At 36.3% G+C, this 23,612-nt stretch overlaps 1 protein-coding gene across 6 annotated transcripts in view; it reads right to left on the reverse strand.

Annotated features, from left to right (window-relative positions):
• Nucleotides 1–23,612, reverse strand: part of DENND4C (DENN domain containing 4C) — a 129,828-nt gene that overhangs the window by 6,003 nt on the left and 100,213 nt on the right. For 5 of the 6 annotated variants that reach the window (XM_037061907.1, XM_037061908.1, XM_037061903.1 and 2 more), the window contains 7 exons: nucleotides 19,875–20,052; nucleotides 19,043–19,152; nucleotides 18,589–18,764; nucleotides 12,359–12,541; nucleotides 11,448–11,643; nucleotides 7,442–7,687; nucleotides 6,203–6,320 (listed from right to left, as the gene is read on the reverse strand). In XM_037061907.1, coding sequence (XP_036917802.1) covers nucleotides 6,203–6,320; nucleotides 7,442–7,687; nucleotides 11,448–11,643; nucleotides 12,359–12,541; nucleotides 18,589–18,764; nucleotides 19,043–19,152; nucleotides 19,875–20,052 — 1,207 coding nt within the window. Of the gene's footprint in view, nucleotides 1–6,202; nucleotides 6,321–7,441; nucleotides 7,688–11,447; nucleotides 11,670–12,358; nucleotides 12,542–18,588; nucleotides 18,765–19,042; nucleotides 19,153–19,874; nucleotides 20,053–23,612 lie in introns of those variants that run through there. The other variant, XR_005068787.1, reaches the window with a different exon arrangement.

The following is a 23,612-nucleotide window of genomic DNA, read 5'->3' on the forward strand; positions in this document are numbered from 1 at the left end:
AGTGTGAAGTGGTATCTCTTTGTGGTTTTGATTTCCATGTCCCTGACATCTAGTGATATTGAACATCTTTTCATTTGCTTCTGGCCATTTGTACATCTTTTTTTTGAGAACTGTCAGATCCTACAATGGTCTGAACATGTCCACCCCAAATTCACAGGCTGAAAATGTAATGCCCAATGTGATAGTATTAGGAGATGAGGTCTTTGGGAGGTATAAAGTCATGAGAGCAGAATCCTCACGAACAGATTAATGCCCTTTAAAAAAACAAAACAAAACATCAGAGAGATCCCTCACCCCTCCAGCCCTGTGAGGCTACAACAAGAAGTCTGAAATCAGAAGAGGGCCCTTAACTGACCATGCTAGTGCCCTCCATCTTGGACTTCCAGCCTCCAGAACTGTAAGAAATAAATGTTTTTTTTTTAAGCTATGCTACCCAGTCTGTGGTATTTTGTTACAGCATGCTGAATGGACTAAGATCCTTTCCCCATTTTTAAATGTTATTTGTCTTTTATTATTGAGTTGTCAAAACTCTTCATACAGTCTCTTGAGCTATGTTATTTGCAAATCTCTTCCCCTATTCTATTCTCTGGGTTGACATTTCACTTTTTTGATGGTTTCTTTTTCAGCAGTTTTTGATTCTGATGAAGTCCAGTTTATCGTTTTTAAATTTTGTTGCTTGTGCTTTTGTGGGTATTGTATCTAGGAAGACCATGAAGATTTACTCATATGTTTTCTTCTAAGACTGCTACAGTTTTAGCTCTTATGGTTAGGTCTATGATTCATTTTGAGTCCATTTTTATGTGTGATTTGAAAAACCAATGCAACTTTTTTTGACTGTTACTCCCATTGTCCCAGCACCATTTGTTCTAGTTCTGTGGTCTTGGAACTCTCGTTGAAAGGCAACCGACTATTCATGTAAGGGTTTATTTTTGGAAACTCAATTCTATTCCATTGACCTATATTATCTATCCCTATGCAGTACTTTCTTGATAACTGTAACTCTGAAGCAAATTTTCAAATTGAGAAGTATGAGTCCTACAACTTTGTTCTTAATTTTCAAGATTGTTTGGCTATTTGGGATCCCCTGAATATCCACATGGTTTTTAGGGTAGGCTTGTCAATTTCTGTAAAAAAGCCATCTGGAATTTTGATAGGGATTTTGCTGAATCTGTCAATTAATTTGGAAGTACTGCCATCTTAACAATATTAACTCTTCTAAACATGAGATTTCTTTCCATTTACTTAGGTCTTCTTTAATTTCTTTCAACAATGACAAGTTTTAGAGTATGTTTTGTACTTCTTTTAATGAATTTATTCATATGAATTTTATTTTTTATTGAATTTATATAGATTTCAGGGTTACAATTCTGTAATACATCATCTGTATGTTGTATTGTGTGTTCACCACCCCAAGTCAAGTCTCCTCTGATCACCATTTATTCCCTTTATCCTCCTTTCCCCCCACCCCTTTCCCTCTGGTAATCAGCATACTGCTGTGTCTATGAGACTTTTTTTTGCAGAGGGTAGCATGCTTAACTCCTTCACCCTGTGAATTTTATTTTTTATACTATTATAAATGTAATTATTTTCCTAACTTCATTTCTCGATTATTTATTGAAAGTGTATAGAAATACAGTTGATTTCTGTATATTGATATTATGTCTGGCAACTCTGCTGACTTATTACTGTGTTTTATATTTGTGTGTATGTATTCCTGAGGGTTTTCTAATATTAAGATCACATGATCTACAAAGAGAGTTTTACTTCTTCCTTTACAATTTGAATATATTTTAACTTCTTGTCTAATTGCTCTAGCCAGAACCTCTAGTACACAATGTTGAACAGAATGATAAAAAATACACACCCTGTCTTGTTCCTGTACTTAGGAGAAAATATTGTCTTCTACCATTAAGAAAACTGTGGGTTTTCAAGATGCTCACAAGCAAATTGAGGAAGTTCCTCCCTATTTCTAGGCTTGAGTGTTTTTAGCAAAAGGTGATGAATTTCATCAAATGCTTTAACTATGCCTACTGAGATGATCCATGTACATTTTGTCTTTTATTATGTTGATATGGTATACTACAATGACTTTCAAATGTGAAACCAACATAGTATTCCTGAGATAAACTCAATTGCACTTGGTCATGGTTGTACAATCCTTTTTCTATATTGTTGGACTTCATTTGCTAGTATTATATTTTGTTGAGAATTTTTATGTCCACATTCATTAAGTGATACAGATTTGTAGTTTTTTTTTTTCTCATGGATATCTTTGGTTTTCATATCAGGGTAATACTGACCTTCTCACCACAAGCTCTTACTGTACCCAAGAGTGTTCTCAGGCTTGAAATTCTCCACACTCTGTCCCAAATGCAAACATTTCCTTTGGAGAGAATTACAGAGCTTTCTATTCTTATGACCTGCCTCTCCTCCTGGGCAAAATCTCTGAGCCACTGCTGTGAAGCTGGGGCTCAGAACAGTGGCCCTTCTCTTGGAATGACACTCCTGCTTTATTAGCAGGGTGCTGGGTGGGAACAGTAGCCTCTTTTCAGCTTGCCGTTTTGGGCATAAAACTGCTGCCCTGTAGGCAAGATGCAGTAAGAACAATTGGTACCTCAACACTCTTGGCTTTCCAGCTAAGGTAGAGTGGCTGCCCAATGAATGGGGCTCGGTGGAGGAAATGAGCCTCCACCTCCCCTGGAATTCACCTCTGAGGTAACAGAGTTGAGAGGATAAGAAGGCTGGCAGATTGTCTTTCCCAGGGAGATGCTGAAGCCCTGGACTGGGAGCTAGTCAGGATAGGAAAGTAGGAGCATCGAGTTCTAATTCAAGTGCCACAGAGTCACATGATTTTACTGAAATTTAGTATATTTTCTTCAATAAATATTTGTTCATTTGCTCTACATTGTTAGACATTTTTTTCTTTAATAATTTTCACCAGTTATGGTTGTTTTGCTGAGAAGTGGGTAGTGCAACTCCTCATACTGCCATTCCAGAAGTCATCACTTACTTAATTTTTTTTAAAAAAGATGTTATTTATTTATTCATTTTGAATAAATGAGGGGAAAGGGGAATGGAAGGAGAAAGAGAGAGAAACATCAATGTGTGGTTGCCTCTCACACATCCCCCACTGGGGACCTGCCCACAAGCCAGGCATGTGTCCTGACCAGAACCAGGAAACAAAAGGGCTTTGGCTCACAGCCCAGCACTCAGTCCATTGAGCCTCACAAGCCAAAGCTACTTCTTTTATGTCTTTATTCTTAACTATATGCCAATTCTTGATATAAAGCAGCCAATCAAGGAATGGAACTAGACCATCGTTAAGGGCTCTTAATATCATCCTACCAAAAATTACAGAACATTTTGAATCATTTGTCTATTTTAGGATATGTGTGGATGGGGTTGATTTCATCTTAAAAAGCCAACTTCATTCTAAAACTAATCTGTCTGAACCCCTGTACTCCTTCCCTTCTTCCCTCACGGACTGTGGAATGTGTGCGAAGGCTTCAGGGTAATCACAAACTATCATTAATCCTTCATTCACCATATAGTCCTTCCTTCCAGGCAACATGCCCTCAGCATTACCTATTTTTCAACTCGCATGGCATCAGAGCTTCAGTATCTGGTCCCTTTGTTTCCCTCAATCACTCCTGCAATTCCTTCAGAGTATGCAGGTCTTTGTCTTAGGCGGGTATAAAACTGGTGGTCTGGGGTTGAATGGTACGGGGATCCCTTTTTCTGTCCTGCTGCTGCCCTGGACTGCTTTTTGTAAGTAAATCCCTATTAAACCAACTAGTTGAACTTGTCTGCATCATATTGTGGCCTCTTGACTCCTTCAGCATCTGGGGACTCTGCATACATGGCCCTTTCACTAAGCACAAGACATGCAAGAAAACGACTGAAGAAATGGCATCTCTAATTGTATTATTTTCTAGCATAGATTTCAAAGGTACTCTGCTCCTGCCTAAAAACCATTTAAAATCAGAACTGGGACAACAACAAAAAAGATAAGAAAAACTTTTATTTAACCACAATTTTGTGACTGGCATATTTCAAGGGAAAACATTAGATTTTTTTTCTTCCAACAACTGCAAAGTAGTGATAGACTGTTGAAAGCATAAAACTATAAAAAACTAGTGAACTTTTCCCTTTATCTTTTGAGTAGCCACTGTTAACAGCTTGGGATGTATGGTTTTACACCTTTTTATTTGCATATATTAAAAACATATATATGTTTTTCTTTTTTTATCCTACAAAGAAGGAAGAAGGCCAAATATTGTTCTGCAACCTGCCTTTTTTCCCACTGAATGTGGAATGTGCATGGGCATACATCCTTTCATACATCCACATACAAATGACTCTCATTCTTTTTGTGGCTGCCAACATCTTATAGTGTGAACTTTTCACAATTCTCCCGTTAGGTCTTACCATTTTGCATCATTATAAATAATCCTGAAGTAAGCATCATTGTACAGACAGCTTTGTACACTGTATTTCTATACAAGACAGTTGTCTTACTGTGATTACTGAGTTAAAGGGTATCCACAAATTAAATTGAGATAACGTTTGCCATACTGTTCTCCAGAACTGCATTTTTTTACACTTCTAACAGTACAAAAAAGTATTTGCTTCCTCCATATCTTCAACAATATTGAATGATATTGTTAAAATATTTTGCCATCCTGATATATAAAATTTAACGTTTTTTAAAAAGTTATATTTCACTAAATGAGATTGTGCATTTTTTCATATTTGTGTTATGAGTGAATTATGTCCCACTCAAATTAATATATTAAAACCCTAATCATTGATGTGACTATATTTGAAGAGCTGTTCTTTGAAGAGGTAATTAAAGTTAAAAGAGGTCATTAGGGTGGAACCCTATTCCAATATGACTGGTGTCCTTATAAGAAAAGAATACCAGGGTCCTGGCTGGTGTGGCTCAGTGGACTGAGTGCTGGCCTATGAATCAAAGAGTCACTGGTTCGATTCCCAGTCAGGGCACGTGTCTGGGTCGCAGGCCAGGTCCCCTGTAGGGGATGTGTGAGAGGCAACAACAACACATTGATGTTTCTATCCCTCTCTTTCTCACTCTCTTCCCCAGTGTCTATAATTAAATAAAATCTTTAAAAAAAAAACATGCTTAAAAAAGAGGATACTGGGAAATGAAAGTACACACAGGGAAAAAGCCATCTGCAAGCCAAGAAGAGAAGCCTCAGGAGAAACCACAACTGCCAACACCCTGAATCTTGGACTGCCAGTCTCTACAACTGTGAGAAATANGGATGTGTGAGAGGCAACAACAACACATTGATGTTTCTATCCCTCTCTTTCTCACTCTCTTCCCCAGTGTCTATAATTAAATAAAATCTTAAAAAAAAAAAAAAACATGTTTAAAAAAGAGGATACTGGGAAATGAAAGTACACACAGGGAAAAAGCCATCTGCAAGCCAAGAAGAGAAGCCTCAGGAGAAACCACAACTGCCAACACCCTAATCTTGGACTGCCAGTCTCTACAACTGTGAGAAATATCTGTTGTTTAAGCCACCCAGTCTGTGGTATTCTATTAAGGTAGCCCTAGCAAACCAATACAGTTTGTATAAGCCATCTAATGTTTCTTCTGTGATCTGCCTGTTGATATCATTTGCTCAATTACCTACTCAGTTGTTTGTGGTTTCTTATTGGCTCACAGGACTTCTGAACTGGATGATAACCCTTTAAACCCCTTGTAAAAGTACATTCTAAATATAAAAGACTAAAAATGAGCTAGAATCTTTGAGACTAGTTTTCATATAACTAAAACTATGGCCATATACCTACACATCCAAATTACTGTTCCACTATATAGACTTTAGTCTTCAAATATCTAACCAAATTGGTATTTGACAGAAAATCACAAAACAATGCTCTTCATCTCATGTGGAGACCTGACATAGTTTAAATGGGTCAGTTACAACAGCAAATCAATTTGAAGTAAAATAGAAAGTATCTTGAATAGATACTAAAAATGAATAAAAAGTTTTAAAGTAACATAAAAAACTTATTTCTCTCTTCACATTAATTCTAGTCCCTTTTTCTTTATTGCTAAACAGTACTATACTATATGGATAGCTTCTACCACAATTTGCTTATTCAGTCACCTGTGGATAGATATTTGGGTTGTTTCCAGTTTATTTTATGCCTTTAATTCTATTTTACTTACTAAAATTCCTCCATGAGATATACAGAGGTTCTTCTGGTTCCTGATGAAGGTTGATGTTATCCCACAACAGCTGAATATACACGAGTTTGCTGTCCTGAGACAGAGACGACAGAGGGAGCTAAAAAAATTGACACAAAGTGTTAGTACCTCAACCACAATAATTACCAGGGGACCCAGCAAAATTGGATCAACTAAAACAGATGAGTTTTTCCAAAACCCCAAACCTAAAGTTCTGTGCAACAATTTTTATTTAAATCTGAAGATTTATGTTCTTATTGTTTTCTGAAGTGCAGATTTCTCATTCTAAATTTCAAAGACTGGAATTCCAACTTGGTAACTAGCACAGTGGCTACATGAATGACTGACATTACAATACTTTTTCAGGTAAAAGTAAGAAGCACAATGGTTTCTACTCTCTTGGTGTGCTAACTACTACTTAAAATAAATGGGTCAAAATGGAGTTTGTAATACTTTAAGATTTTGTTGGACTCCTAGTATATGTTTGGAGTGTGGGGTACCTCTCAATATTCAGTATGAAAATGAAGGAACTCTAGGCTCTCACTATTTCCCCTGGAATAAAGGTTCCCAGCACAAGTTGAGCAGGAACGTTTAGAGTGAGACACTGGAGTGTGATTTCATCTCCCCATCATGTATTAGGTACGTGGCCTTATAAAAATTATGTACCTTCTCTAATTTTTAATTACATCATCTGAAAAATACGGATAATATGAGTCTTTTTTTATTCTTTCAACTGTTTTTATATTGGTTTCAGGTGTACAGAATATGAAACTTTTAAAAAATGGTTGTTGTGAAAATTTCAGCTGGGAGTAAGAGTTCAGAATAAAAGCTACCTTTTCTGCCTCCATTTGCAACTAGAAATGACTGTATAACATCACACCAAATAAATACATATGGAAATATGTGCAACTCCAGGAACTGTCCCTAAAGAAGAAGACATATTCTTTTCTATTCATTTTCTCCTTACTCTTGAGTGGAATATCGATGTGATAGATTAGAAGTTGAGTCAGCAATTCTGATGTAGAACTTGGAAATGGAGGCCATGTACAGCTGAGCAAAAAGATAGAAGCATTTCATGTCCCTAACAGTACCATCCCTGGACCACCTATCCAAACTTTAAAGTGAGAAAAATAATCTACATCTCGTTAAGCCACTATTGTTCATATTTTCTGTTTTGTTAAGCCTCACCCTAACCAACACCAACAGAAGTTGATACCCTACCTGTATACCTCCATTACAATGTTCAGATGTGAGGATAAGTCCCGGCAAGTTACTAGGAAGGTCCAAACGTCTGAAATACCAAACAAGGTTCCAGAAAATGATTGGATGTTGATTGATGAAAGAGGATGTGTGAATCACCTGATCGCCTTCATTTTCTAACAAAGATTCAAGCTCTTTACGAAGCACTAGAGGACTCAAGTAGGGCACAGAAACAGGCAGAGGATTGGGTCTTTTTCCTAAAGGATCCTTAAAAAAAAATAAAAATATAAATAGATGTGAATATTATCTAATTAATTCTGTATGTTTTAGAAGTACATCTCAATGAGATCATACTTCTCTAGTCTTTCAAAATCAGTTATTTCAAGTCCATTGTTACATGCAGTAGAACACCTTAATGAAAACCTAAAAAAATAATCATATAAGATAAAAGTAATAATCCACATAATAGACACTATTATAAACATGACAGTTATTCTACTATGTTGATAAAAACAATGGTCTCTGTAGGATTGATTTTTCCTTGCCAATTTTTAAAAAATTAATAAATATGTGTGACTTTACCTTCCTCCTACAACTCTAAATAGATAGGGTAATTTTTGGTATTAATATTCTCAGACTTCTTTTAAAATTTTATCTAACTCAGTTTTACATTTGATTACAATAAAAAAGTAAGGTAGTTAAAGAGCAGTTTTATAAATCAAACAAAACAATGAATGAAAAAAAAAGAGACACTCTAAGTTGTACATAATATAATCAGAAGAAAATATTTACAACCAACTCAGTAATAACTACCCCTAATAGTCAGTCTACGATATCCAAATATTTGTTCCCTCTAAAGGGAACAGTGTTTCTTAGAGAAATGGCTTATTCTATGTCTGGAAGAGGAAATAATATAACATGAGCATGAAACATCTTGTCATATAAGAAAACAAGGAAACGTCTAAAAAATTTTAAAAGGCTACCAGAGTCATATCACAAGAAATAAAACACTAGCTTGTACAGAGCTCTAGATGAGCAAAGATGGGATGATGTAATTAACATGAATAAGAATAAGGACAGTGAGAGTAGACTCTGGACTTCCAGCCAAGATAGAGGCGTAGGCAGATGTACTGTGCCTCCTTGCACAACCAAAAGGAGGACAACAAATTTAAAAAGGAAAAATAACCAGAACTGCCAGAAAACTGAACTGTATGGAAGTCTGACAACCAAGGAGTTAAAGAAGAAGCATTCATTCAGACCTATAGAAGGGGCGAAAATGGGCAGCCATGGCAGAGAAGACTCATGGCAAGGCAGCTGCTGGTAGACCAGGTGGCCCCACATTTGCATGCGGAAAAATCAGGAGGAACAACTGGAGAATGAAAAATACACAACCCAGGGTTCCTGCACAGGAAAATAAAGCCTCAAATCCTCTGACTATAATAACCTGTGGGATTTGCAACAGCGAGAGAGATTCCCAGCCTCACAGGAGAGTTCATTGGAGAGAAACACAGGGTCCTAGAACACACACAAAACCACCCGCCCAGGAATCAGCACTAGAAGGGCCCAATTTTGTTGTGGGCAGCAGAGGAAGTAACTGAAAGCTGACGGAGAGCTCAGCACAAGCGGCACTGTTCCCTTTTGGATGCCTGCCCCACATACACTGCCACAGCAACGGGGGTTGCCCCACCCTGGTGAGTACCTAAGGCTCTGCCCCTTACTATGTACCAGGAACACCAAAACAACAACAAAAATGGCCCAAATGAAAGAACAGATCAAAAACTCCAAAAAAACCACAACTAAGCTATGAAGAGATAGTCAACCTATCAGATGAACAGTTCAAAATACAGGATGCTCACAGAAATGGTTGAGTATGGTCCCAAAATAGAGGAAAGAGTGAAAGCTATACAAAATAAAATAAAATATATAGGGAACCAACAATGACAGGAAGGAAACCAGGACTCACACCAATGGTTTGGACCACAAGGAAGAAAAGAAGCATTCAATCAGAACAGAATGAAGAAATAAGAATTCAAAAAAAAAAGAAAATCTTTTTTTTGTCCCAGGCTTAGGAATCTCTGGGACAAACTTTAAACATTCCAGCATCCAAATCATAGGGGGTGCCAGGAGAAGGGGAACAGCAAGAAACTGAAAACTTATGTGAACAAATAATGAAGGAGAACTCCCCCAATCTGGCAAAGGAAATAGACTTCTAGGAAGTCCAGGAAGCTCAAAGCATCTCAAAGAAGTTAAACCCAAGGAAGCACACACCAAGGCACATCATAATTACATCACCCAAGGTGAAAGAAAAGGAGAGACACTTAAAAGCAGTAAGAGAAAAGGAGACAGTTACCTACAAAGGAGTTCCCGTTAGACTATCAGCTGATTTCTCAAAAGAAACCTTCCAGGCAAGAAGGGGCTGGAAAGAAGTATTTGAAGTCATGAAAGGCAAGGACCTGCATCCAAGATTGCTCTATCCAGCAAAGCTTTCATTTAGAATGGAAGGGCAGATAAAGGGCTTTCCAGATAAGGTCAAGTCAAGGGAGTTCATCATCACCAAGCCCTTTTATATAAAACATTAAAGGGACTTATCTAAGATCAAAAACTATGAACAGTAAAATGACAACTCACAGCTATCAACAACTGAACCTAAAAAAACAAAAACAAACTAAGCAAACAACTAGAACAGGAATGGAATCACAGAAATGGAGATCACATGGAAGGTTATCAGCAGGGAAGGGGAAGAATGGGGGGAAAGGCACAGTGAATAAGAAGCATAAATAGTAGGTACAAAATAGACAGAGGAAGGTTAATAGTACAGGAAATGGAGAAGTCAAAGAACTTTTATGTACAACCCATGGACATGAACTAAGCAGAGGTGGGGAAACAGGGATGTGGGTCGGAGGGAGTGTACATGGAGGAGTGGAATAAGAGGGGAAAATGAAATAACTGTAATAGCATAATCAATAAAATATATATTTTAAAAGAATAAGGTCAGCAATGGATGTACACATAAATGTTAAAAATCAAATTTTTATAATGATACCCTATTCCCCCAAATTAACTAATCACCTTGGAGAATATTAGGAACTCAACTTGTTATTCTGAAGACTGGTAAATAAAAGGGGGGGTCAAACATTTTCCTGCCTTTCCAACTTAAACTGCATCTTTACAAAACCAAACAGAAGACCTGGGGGAAGGTCTGCATAGATGTACTCCACACTATAAAGATCACAGCATTAGACTATTATTATTTTTTGAGCTCCACATGAATAATTTGATCTAGGCAAGGAAGTATTTAGTAGATACTAACATCGGAAAGATAATTCACGTCTCCACTGCAGGAACACACTGCCAGTGATGAAATTGTCTTGTAAAAATAAACAAATGAACAAAAAATAAAACGAAAACTGAATATGACCAAGCTTCTAGGTACAATTAGCAATCTCTATGGTTGGAATCAATAAATAAGGTGTAAAAGGAAAAAGGGAGAGTCTACAGATTAAAAAGACTAAAAAACGGATGAATCAATTGCAACGCACAGGCCTTCTTTGATCCTGATTCCTCAAATCAGAGAACAGACATACTTGACATTTTTGGGACAATTAGAAATTTGAACAAAAACTGAAAATTTTGAGATTATTTATATTTTGTGGTCTGATATTGGCATTGTATTTTTCAAAGAATCCTTACCTTTTAGAGATACGAACTGAAATATTTACAAATGGACTACATGATGTTTGAAACTTCCTACAAAATAACCTGTAATGAAGTGAATGAGGGTATACATGAAAAACGAATGGCCGTAAATTGAAAATTACTGGATCTAGACAATGGGCCAGAGGAATTCATTCTTGTTACTCCTCTGTATATTTTTGTATATATTTGAAATTGTAAAAAGTTCCTACTCTTTTATCAAAAATTCTTAATACTTTTCATGACATTCAAATACATCTTCTACAGAAGAATTACTTATGTTCTAATAAATAGTTACATGAGCACACAGTGTAATTATAATGTTGTTACATACCACAACTTCCTGCAGACTGTTTGGAAGACTAACTGTTGAAATGCCATGAAATGGTCGCTGAGAAAAGTCAATATTTTGCAAAGGACCTCCAACACTGTGACTTCGAGTCAAAGATACATTCCGCTTTGATAAACTACTAGGCACAGGTGAAATTTTCGTAGTTTGAACATCTCCACTGGCATTCTTTATTTTGTCACTTAAAATGAAGAAGAAATGCTGGTTCTGTAAAACAATCTAAATCTGTAGAGCTAAAGTATTTTTACAATGAATTTTGAGTCTATTGAATATATGAGTAGTCAGTACTGCCTTATAAGAATAAAATTTTCTTCAGGCATTTTGTAAAACTGGTTGAAAGAGCAGGATTGAGTGCACGACTCTGGTGAAGTGGGAAGAGGACACATGGTAGACAACAGGTTCATTTTAAAAAGACTAAGTGCCCATTCAGTTGCTTTATCCAAATATTAGTTTATCTTTATGAAACTAAATCACCTAGAAGTAACTATGCTGCATGGAAGTAATGTAGATTCATCGGCAAATCATTTCTTTACAAGGCTATGACCCACCTAAGGACAGAGACCAGAGTTTACTTACTTTTTATTTTTAGTGTGTAGCATAATGTTTAACCTACAAAAGTCTCTCAATAAATGTTTCATTCAATAAATATTTAAGAGTAAAGACAGTATGTCATTGGAAACTGCAATGACTAAAGGGGAAAATACTTTTTTACTGGTTGATAAGTTCATTTTGTGCAAGACTTAAACAGTTAATCATTATATTCATTCATTAGTTAGTTAAGATTAAATTTTTTAAATGCTAGAACTTATGCCTACATGAGTCAAGTTATCTTTAAAGATGGAATTTTTACAAGGATATCCAATTTATTGTGAGAAGTTCTCTATAACCTACGGTACCTTGATTCAACCGCAGTGCTTGTTTCTTCAGTTATGGTCTGGTTTTGTTTGGGGGAATCCATAAAATTGATCAAGTCAGGTTCTGCTGAACTGGATATGGGTTTGTGCTCTAAACGGTCACTTGCCAATGGAATGCTGCCACTTTGTAAACTGTCAGCAGAGGTACTTGGTTTCAGGAAAAAGCTAAAAAATACAGAGCAGTCCAAAAAATAAGTCTTAAAAAATCCTCAAGTCCTCTAAACTTCATATTTAGAATCAGTTTATGGCAAAGCAGTCATTAATGATTTATATAATCCATAGAAATACTGTCTGTTTCAGACACACACACACACACGATCACTCACGCTCTGTTGCTTTCATTCTTTCCCTCCTGACCTAAATTCTTCAAATGAAAGGTCTAGAGGTCATTATAGTTCAGTATAAGATCCCTTCACTTTTTGAAAACCATTAAAGAAAGCTACGAAGGAAGAAAAAAGCACAATATTTCATTGATTTTCTGAGTTAAGAAAGAGAAGAAACAGCAGCATTTCAGTGTGTTATTAAGCTATCACTGTTTATAATACCTCTTTTTCCCCATTATAAAATTTCCATTTTGTTTCTGGTCATTTTCTCTCCCCTCTATTCATTCAGAGTTTTATTTTCCTCTTATCTCTCTCACCTCCTGGGTGGGAACAGTATGAGGGTTGGTCCTTGCAAGGGACATTAAGAGAAGTTTCTGAGGTAACAGTAATGTTCTACATCTTGTTATGTATCTTTTTTTTCTTTTCTTTTATTTAACTCTTGTTCAAGTACAGTTCTTGTTATGTATCTTGATAAATGTTTGAATTTGCACAAATGTATGCATTCTCTATTTAAATGGTACATTTAAGATCAGTACATTTTATTGGATACCAACTCTACCTCAAAAGAAAAAATATAGTAAACAAATATTGAACTCCAATAATTATATACAGGATGAAGCCTTTGGGGGAGAAATGTAGTAATGTCTACATTCTACTTTATTTATGTATTTTCAATTACCAATGCCTCAGCCTCAGATAAACCTCTTTGGTTACAATACTACCGCTGCGCAAACCTACATTTTACTTCAAATGAATAAAAATATAAGATGGATTGGTGGCTGGCTGGAGGGATAAATTGGTAACAAAGCAAGCACAGTAAAATGTTAATTGTACAATGTAGGTGTGAATATTTGGGTGTCACTGCAAAAAATATCTTTAAACAACTGTAAGTTTGAAATTTTCCATACTGACATACTGTGAAGGAAAATCAATAATGCTCCTTTATACTCAAGAAGAAAGTATAAACTAAGATCGTTTTTTAAAAATATATTTTATTGATTATACCATTACAGTTGTTCTATTCCCCCTTTATTCCCCTCCACCCACACACTCCCTCCCCCACCATTCTCCCCTCCTTAGTTTATAACCACCTGTCTCAAGTTCTTTAGATTCTATATTTCCCCTACTATTCTTGCCCTCCCCCCTATCTATTTTCTACCTATTGTCTATGCTATTTTCTGTACCTTCTCCCCCCTTCTCCTCCTCCCACTCCCCTGTTTCTAACCCTCCATGTGTTCTTCATTTCTATGGTTCCACTCCTGATCTAGCTGTCCTCTTGGTTTGCTTTTGTTTTAGGTGTGGTTGTTAATAACTGTGTGTTTGCTGTCCTTTCACTGTTCATATTTTTCATCTTCTTTTTCTTATATAAGTCCCTTTAGCATTTCATATAATAAGGGCTTGGTGATGATGAACTCCTTGAACTTGACCTTATCTGAGAAGCACTTTATCTGTCCTTCCATTCTAAATGAAAGTTTTGCTGGATAAAGCAATCTTGGCTGTAGGTCTTTGGATTTCATGACTTGGAATACTTCTTTCCAGCCCCTTCTTGCCTGTAAGGTCTCTTTTGAGAAATCCGCTGACAGTCTGATGGGTACTCCTTTGTAGGTGACTGTCCCCTTATCCCTTGCTGCTTCTAGGATTCTCTCCTTCATTTTGGTCTTGGCTAATGTAATTATGATGTGCCTTGGTGTGTTCCTTCTTGGGTCCAACTTCTTTGGCACTCTCTGAGCTTCCTGGATTTCCTGGAAGTCTATTTCCTTTGCCAGACTGGGGAAGTTCTCCTTTATTATTTGTTCAAATACGTTTTCCACTCGTGGCTGTTTCTTTCCCCCTTCTGGTACCCCTATAATCCGGATGTTGGAACGTTTAAAGATGTCCTGGAGGTTCCTAAGCCTCTCCTCATTTTTTTGAATTCTCATTTCTTCATTCCTTTCTGGTCGGATGTTTCGTTCTTCCTTCTGGTCCATTCCATTGATTTGAGTCCCAGTTTCCTTTCCATCACTATTGGTTTCCTGTGCATTTCCCTTCATTTCAATTAGTTTAGCCTTCATATGTTCCTCTAATTTGTGACTATAATCAACCAGTTCTGTGAGCATCCTGATGACCAGTGTTTTGAACTGTGCATCTGAGAGGTTCTCTATTTCTTGGTTGCTTAGAGTTATCGGCTCTGGGACTTTGAGTTCTTCTTGAGCCATCTTTTAGACTGTTCGTGCCTGTTATGTATCAGTATCGGGATCGGAGTCCTAGGTGTTCACCAGAGCAGGGCCACTCAGTCGCTGGGTTGTGACGCTGTACGTGGGGGCGGGGTCAAAGAGGAGCAATGGCAGTCTCGTCTGCTGCCTCCTGCTGCTGCGGCCCCAGCTGCCACCATCACCGGGGCCCCACGCGTTTCGTCTCACTGGATGCGAATGTGCCACCGCTGTCAGCCCTCCACCACTTGGTTTGCCCGCTGGGGCTTGCGCGGTTCGTCTCACTGTGCGTGAATGTGCGACCGCAGTCAGTGTGCTCTGCACCCAGACTGGGTCCACACTGCCTTCGTGCCTGGGTTGGGGGATCTTTCCTGCCCGACCCTGCTCCGCTGCTGGCTCCGCCCCTCTTACCAGTCCCAGTTGAAGGGTTCGTTGTTGTCAGACTTCTGTATAGTTCAATTTTCTGTTCTTTGGCTGTGTCTTTGTTTACTAAACCTTTGTTGTATTCAAACTTGGTTGTGGGAGAAGGCAGAGTGTTTCCACCTACGCCTCCATCTTGGCGGAAGTCCAGTATAAACTAAGATCCTTATCACAATAGCTTAAGAAGCACAATTACTCAACAATAAAGTACAAGACTTACAGAGAATAAAAGTACATAAAAAAGATCTAAAAAATGAAGATATATACTATGCTCACAAATAAAGGAATAATATGGAAAATATCCATTTTCCCTGCATTAATCTATAAATCTAATGCAATCCCAATAAAAACTCCAGTTAAATTTTTAAGGAGCTTAAAAGTTATTCTAAAGTTCTCTATGTATGTATACATATATACATATATATACATAAAAATATATATGTTATATATATATATATATTTCTAATCCTCAACCAAAGGCATTTTTTTCATTGCTTTCAAGAGAGAGGAAGGGAGGAAAAAAAAGAAAGAAAATTGATTGGTTGCCTTCTATGCATGCCTGGACCAGGGACTGTCTACCTCTGAATCAAGGATCAAACCTGCAACCTAGGCGTGTGCTCTGGCTGGGAATCGAACCTACAAACTTTCGCCTACAGGGTGACACTTCAACCAACTGAGCCACACTGGCCAGGGCTCAAATTTTATAATTTTTAAAATAAGTAACTAAAGCTAAAAAAAATTCCATAAGGGGGTAACTTACAGATATAACAAGCAATAATAAAAATAATATGATATTGACCAAAAGAACTGGAGAACACAGAATAAGGTATACATTAAGAATATGAGATGTACATGGGATGAAAGGCCTAAATATCAGAGGTAAAACATCAGAAGAACATTCAGGAGAAAAATTTTCATGTCCTACAGATGGGAACAACTTTAAAAACAAGACTCCAGAAGCACAAATCATAAGGTTTAAAGTTAATAGATGAAGACAGCAAAATTAATCATTTCTCTTCAGGAGTTAATATCAATATTCAAGGCAGAGATCAACAAGAAAAGAAAAAGCTTAATATAAAAATGGGGCAAGGGATATGCTGCATTTTGCTGCATAATATGTGCAACTTTTTGCCCACATTTTTGAGAGAAAAAATAAGGATGTGCATTATACATGGATAGTATTAATTCTGTATCTATATACTGTTTTCAATTCTTTTATTTGTGCTTATGCATTGAAGAGTGTAACTCTAGAAAGCAATAACAATATCCATATGCAAAATAATATTCTGGAATACAATAATTGGTTTTGTTTCTAAATACACATAAAAAATTGAATTAAAAAACTAAAATGGAAGATTTGTCTCCTGAAAGTTGGGGAAAAACGTGGGTGTGCATTATACACAGGAGCACACACAGCAAAATATGGTAAACAGGCAATTAGAAAATTCTGGAAAAACAAATATGAGATACACAAACTCTGTAGTGTTCAGAGAAAGTCAAACAAAAATGAGATTCTGCGTTATAGTCATTAGAATGCAAAATTCAGAAAAGTTATAATACCAAATGCTGGTAAGGAGGTACATAAGTAAAATTTCTTAGACACTGCTAGTGGGAGTATAGCCATTTGGGAAGCAATCTCCCAGTATTTTTGAAAATCATGTAAGAAACAACCCAATGGTCTTACTCCTAAGACTTACTTTGGGAAAACTACTTCACAAGTACAAAAGTAAACATGCATTTTACAGTGTATAGGGGGGTATCCCCCCAAACCAGAATTATCTTCTGAAGGGTGGATGTCTAATTGTACAGCCTTCCCCTACGAGGGGAGTGTTCTAGGAACCCATCTATATCAGTGTATCAACTGTTAATGTTGAGAGATGTTGTGTTTTTCTGGAAGACTCATTGAATGCATTTGCCATTTCACGATGGGTGACTACCCAGTGCAGCTGCACACACTGCAGAGCGTTCAGTAATCTTTGACCAAAAACGGCCTGACCTCTATGCCCTACCCTCCCTATTCACCTAATTTTGCCCCCAGTTACTTTTTTGTTTCCTTGAATGAAAAAACTCCCCAAAGGGAAACATGTTGCCAATGTAGAAGAAGTGAAACAAGAAATGGCAGAAGCACTAAAAGGCATCAAAGTCGACACGCGTTCAAAAACTGTTTTGAGCAGTGGAAAAAATTTCTCAATAGGTGTACTGCATCAAATAGAGAGTACTTTGAAGGTGACTGAAATTTAAACACGTAAAAATAAATACACAATATTTTTATAAATGAATTCAGTTTTTTGGATTGCCCCTCGCAGTAGTATTTATTAACAACAAAGAACTGGAAGCAACTGAAGTATCCAACACTAGGACAATGGATAAGTAAAATGGGATATCAACTTCCTGCCAGAGAAAAGAAATAAACTAGATCCAACATACAGCAACTCAGATTTTAAACTGAATGACAAAAATAATAGAAATTTTCCACATTATTCCAATTATATAAATTTAAAATACATAATCCTGCAAAACAACATATTTTATAAGGATATATATTCAAGAATATACCACAAACAGCACAATGTCTTTGTTGGATAAAGCAATGAGAATGGGAATGATCAGGCAAAGGAAGATAATAAAAGAGGGCCCTTGCAGAAACCATTGATACTGTATCAAGAATCAGAGTTCATTCAGCTCCAAACCTGAAGCTAAGGGAAAAAGAGAGAGAAAACACCCATACAACTGGATGTCTTTTAAAAACAGCTAAAAGAAGACAATAATATGAAGTTCATTTGCTCCATAAAACAAATAGAATATTAAGTAAAATTACTTAGGTCAGTATAGCTACCAAACTCAATTATTTACTTGACGACTGATTATAGATCAATTAGTTTCCTTCTTATTGCTTAGAATTTGGTCATTTCACTGTGCAGAGGACCACCAGTTAAGAAGAAGAGATCAAGCAAGCCCCAACCCCCACCTTTTAGTTTATTTGTTTCTAAAAGACATAATTAAGGTCCAGAGGCAGAATATTTACAATAACGCCTAAGATTTTAAATTTTCTATAAAGTTTATCTGCATGAATTAAATGCTACTGAAATTTACATGTTAAATAAAATAAAAAGTAGTTTCCTACATTACCATTATTTTCTACTTAAATACTCATACTGAAAGTGATGGAGAGAAAGGTAAGGGACACCTGGAATATAACATGAATATTTCACTCTTCCCCCAGGAGTCATGCCATTGGGGGGGCACTTACTTCTTACTTCTTACTTTTTACAATACTAACCTTGCAGAGCCTCTGAAATCTTTAAACTCTACATTGAGAAGAGGCAAGAAGTTGCTTTTACAAAATGGGCAAGTTGTATTCAAGTTTGAATCATCTGCCGTCCATCCAGCCATAATTTCTTCATCATAAACTAAAGCTCCACAAGCTGTGCACTGTGAACAACTTGACATCAAAACCTAACAGCAGAAACATGCAGAAACTGAAAACCTCCACAATGACAATCTTAACAGACATAGAATTTTATTTATTTTGTTCATCAAATTTGGGATTATAGTTCAATTACTTTAAAGATAAAACTACCAGTTTATTGACTGCTTGCTTACATAAGATATCAAATTCATCAAAATGACTTATTATTCTGTCAACAAGCATATCATAGAATTCTGTTAAATGTCATTCTGAAATGAAAATACGTTCACAGCAATGTTACCATGAACAAAAACAGAGCTTTTACCTCCATTGCACAATTCTGATAGATGCTAGACATGCTGGTGTTTTGAGAAGAACCATGATCTGATTTTTCAAAGTCCTGCCCTTTTATGCCTCTCGGAAATGGAAGTTCACCTAGAGAAAAGTAACCATCATAATACATCACAAGAATGTTCTGATTCTTTGGAAATGCATAGTTAAGCATTTAGGGGGAAATTCAGGGGAAGATCTTGAAGTCTGCTATTTATTTTCAAATGGCTCAGTATACAAATGTATGTGCATTTATATGTATTTACACACACACACACACACACACACACACACACAGAGAAAGTTAACAGTTTAAGTCTGGGTGGAGAATATATGATTGTTCACTATGTGCTTCTTTGAACATCTCAGGAAATTAAAAATTTTCACATTAGAAAGTTAGAGAAAATAGAATTATAATTTTAAAAAGTAACACAGAGCTAAAGACATTTCAGATGACACAGCCCAGGGACTCTCAAACCCTGGTATGCACCTGATTCACCCACAGAGCTGGTTAAAAAACATAAATTTCTAAGGCCCTATCCCACATACTCAGTCTCAAAAATTTCAGCATAGGGCTTGGATATTTGTATATATTTTTAGTCAAATTCCCCTGATGATTCTGACACACTAAAGTTTAAGAACAACTAAAAATAAAGTCATTAGGTAACTGTAGTACTTGGAGATCATATAAAAACAGTGATAGTATCATGTGGCTATATTAAAAATCTATCAGATCATCTCAACAAATGAGGCTTATTGTATGCGTGGTGGGAAAAGGGAAAGGTAAGGTCACATACAATAGAAGACAAGACAATCTGTCCCCACACCTGTTGAGTAATGTGATCTTCCTGTGTCTCCACTGCTGCTGCTACTGCCAAGGCTTGTGTTGCTCTGGGTGAGTTCACCAGGGACCAGCCCTGAGATACTTGTGTTAGGTGACATACTCTCTTCCAAAATATGGTCTTCAAGGCCAGATGGGAAGCTGTAATCTCTATTAGTTTCCTCCTTCAATTGAAAAGAATAAAACCAGACACATATAAATAATACCTCTGCCAATGAGAATATATTTACTCCACCTTTTTCAGAATTAAACTCCTCTACAACCCTTAAATAAATCATCACCCCCATATTTTTTAAAACACAGAACTTCTATTATTTGCAATTTCCAAACTCTTAAGACATTCAAATGATGACCTACATAGTATTACTTTAAGATTATGTTGTGACCCTGGTGTATGTTTAGGATATGGGGTGCCTCTCAATATCCAATATTATAAAATGAAGGAACTTTGCCCTGGCTGGTACAGCTCAGTGGACTGAGCACTGGCCTTCAAACAGAAAGACCGCTGGTCATTCTAGTCAGCGCACATGCCTGAGTTGTGGGCCAGTCCCCTGTTGGGGATGTGAGAGAGGCAATGGATCCATGTTTCTCTCACATTAATGTTTCTCTCCCTCTCTTTCTCCCTACCTTGCCCTCTTTCTAATAATAAATAAAATCTTAAAATAATAAAACAAAATAAAATGAAGAAACTCTAGGAGCTCATTGTCTCTAGTGGGACCACGGATGGCAGCACAAGTAGAGTGTGAGCATCAGAGTCAGACACAGACTGAGTGTGATCTTGGCTTCTGATCACGTTACGTGACTTTGCAAAAATTACTTCTTTACTCTTAATTATATCATCCAAGAAATATGAATAACATGAGTCCTTTAAAATAAGATTGCTGTGAGACTTTTAGCTGGGAATGTGATTATTTGGAACAACCACCACCAACAGTAGAGATATAAAGAATGAATAAAGTTTCGAAAACTGTACTTGAACAAGAGTTAAATAAATTAAAATAAATAAAATAAAATAAAATAAAATAAATAAAGTTCCAAATACTGTAGTTCTTGATCTCCATGATTGTTCATGCTTTAGTTTAAATAAAAAATATTTCAATAAGCAGTTCCCTTTTGAATTTTTGCTTTAAAGAAGACTTGTGTCTTCTGTGTTATAAGATCACATTAAATGATCAAAAATTTAAGTACAGATATTTAAAACAGTAAATAAGAGCACTTGAAATACCAACATCCATAGAGTACAATCATAATCTTGATGTATAGCCTCGTAATCATTTAAAAATATTCATAATACATTTTTACAAAACAGGAATTGTTTTTTAACATATTCTTTTCATGTACTTTGACATTAAATCTTCTACATTGCTCTGACTGCTATGGCTCAGTTAGCTGGGTGTTTTCCGGCAAAGCAAAAGGTCACAGGTTCAATATCTGGTCAGGGCACAGCCTGGGTTGCAGGTTTGGTCGCCAGTCAGGGCATGTACTAGAGGCAACTGATAGATGTTTCTCTCCTTCTACTTCTTCCTCCCTTCTCCTCTCTCTACAAATAAATAAATATATTTTTAAAATCTTCTATATTATTTATACCCCTCCATCCTAATCCAATTTACTGATGTATCATTACATATTTAGTAAATCCTCCACTGTGTGCACATTCATAATGCTTTAAATTTTGTATGTTACACTGATGAATTCCCTTGAGCTATTTTTACACATATTCCTAATTTTTCCCTAGATTAAATTCTGGTTAATAATTATAAACATTTTATAGACTTTTTATTCATTTCTTCCTTTGAAAATATTAAGTATATCCTATTTGTTATTGCCAGGGTATCATGGCTATAGCAATGAAAAGAAAGATTAAGATCTGTGACCAGTTGGTATCTACAATCCTATATTCCAAGTCCAAATTACTCCATATAAAGCTTTAAAAAAAACACTGTTAGATAAAATTTTAAATATAAAATGGCTCAGTCTTAAAAAAAAAAAGAAGAAGAAGAAAACACCTGGAAATAAATCTAAGCAAGGATATTAAAAACCTGTACTCAGAAAATTTTAAGACACTGAAGAAAACAAATTGAAGAAGGTGCAAATAAGTGGAAGCATATATTGTGTTCATAGATAAGAAGAATTAACATCGTTAAAATGTCCATACTACCTAAAGCAATCTATAGATTCAATGCAATTCCTATCAAGATCCCAATTATGTATTTCACAAAACTAGAACAAATATTTCAAAAATTGATATGGAAACACAAAAGGCCCCACATGGCAACAGAGATACTTCTTTCAACAGAAAGAACAAAGTTGGAGGAATCATGCTTCCTAATATCAAGCCATACTATAAGGTCATAGTAATCAAAACAGCGTGGTACTGGCATAAAAACAGACACATAGATCAATGGGGCTGAATAGAGAGACCAGAAATAAACCCATACCTTTATAGTCAATCAATACTCAACAGAGGAAGCAAGCATATACAATGATCTAAAGATAGATTATTTGATAAATGGTGTTGGCAAAATTAGATATGCACAGAAAAATAAAACTAGACCACTTTCTTACACCACACACAAGAATAATTTCACAATGGATTAAAGACAAATATTAGACCTAAAACCATAACAATTCTAGAAGAAAGCATAGGCATTAAAATTTCAGATATACCTTATGGCAATATTTTATCTAATATATCTCCCCAAGCAAGGGAAACAAAGGAAAAAATAAACAAATGAGACTCCATCAAATTAGAAAGTTTTTGCACAGCAAAGGAGACCATCAACAAAATAAAGACAATCCACAGAATGGGAGAACATATTTCCCAATACATCTGATAAGGGGTTAATATCTAAAATTTGTAAAAAACTTATAGAACTCAACACCAATAAAACAAACAACCCAATTAAAAAGTGGGCAAAGGACCCAGACAAACATTTTTCGAAGGAGGACATTCACTAATCATCAGAGAAATGAAATTAAAACCACACTGATATATATCACCTCACATCTGTCAGAATGGCTATTATCAATAAATCAACAAACAACTGCTGGTGAGGATGTGGAGAAAGGGGAACCCTTTTGCACTGTTGGTGGGAATGCAGACTGCCACAGCCACTGTGAAAAGCAGTATGGAGATACCTCAAAAAATTAAAAATGGATATGCCTTTTCACCCAGCAATTCCACTTCTTAGAACATATCCTAAGAAACCCTAAATACTAACTTGAAAGAGCATGAGCACCTCTATGTTCACTGGAGCATTATTTATAATCTCAAAGTATGGAAGCTGCCCAAGTGTCCATCAGTAGATGACTGGATGGAAGAACTGCAGGATATTTACACAATGGAATATCACTCAGCCATTAAAAAGAAAAATTTTACCCTTTGCAATGATTCGGATGGACCTGGAGAACATTATGCGAAGTGAAATAAGCCATTCAGAGAAAGGCAAATACTGTATGATTTCACTTTTATGTGAAATAAACAGAACTAACAAGCAAAAGAGGGACAGACTCATAAATAAAGAACAGGATAACAGCTATGGGGGGTGGAGGTTAGGGGGTGGAGGAATTGAGCAGAGAGGAAAAAGGACTCATGGGCATGGACAAAAGTGTGATGACTGTGGGGTGGGGATGGGAGTATGAGGTGGTTAAATGGTAATGCAAAACAATATATCAATAAAAATTTTAAAAATACTATTAGGTAAAATTCAAATATATAATGACT

Source organism: Sturnira hondurensis, unplaced genomic scaffold (assembly GCF_014824575.4).
Source record: "Sturnira hondurensis isolate 20B ecotype Veracruz unplaced genomic scaffold, ASM1482457v3 Scaffold0013559, whole genome shotgun sequence".
Taxonomy (NCBI): Eukaryota; Metazoa; Chordata; class Mammalia; order Chiroptera; family Phyllostomidae; genus Sturnira; species Sturnira hondurensis.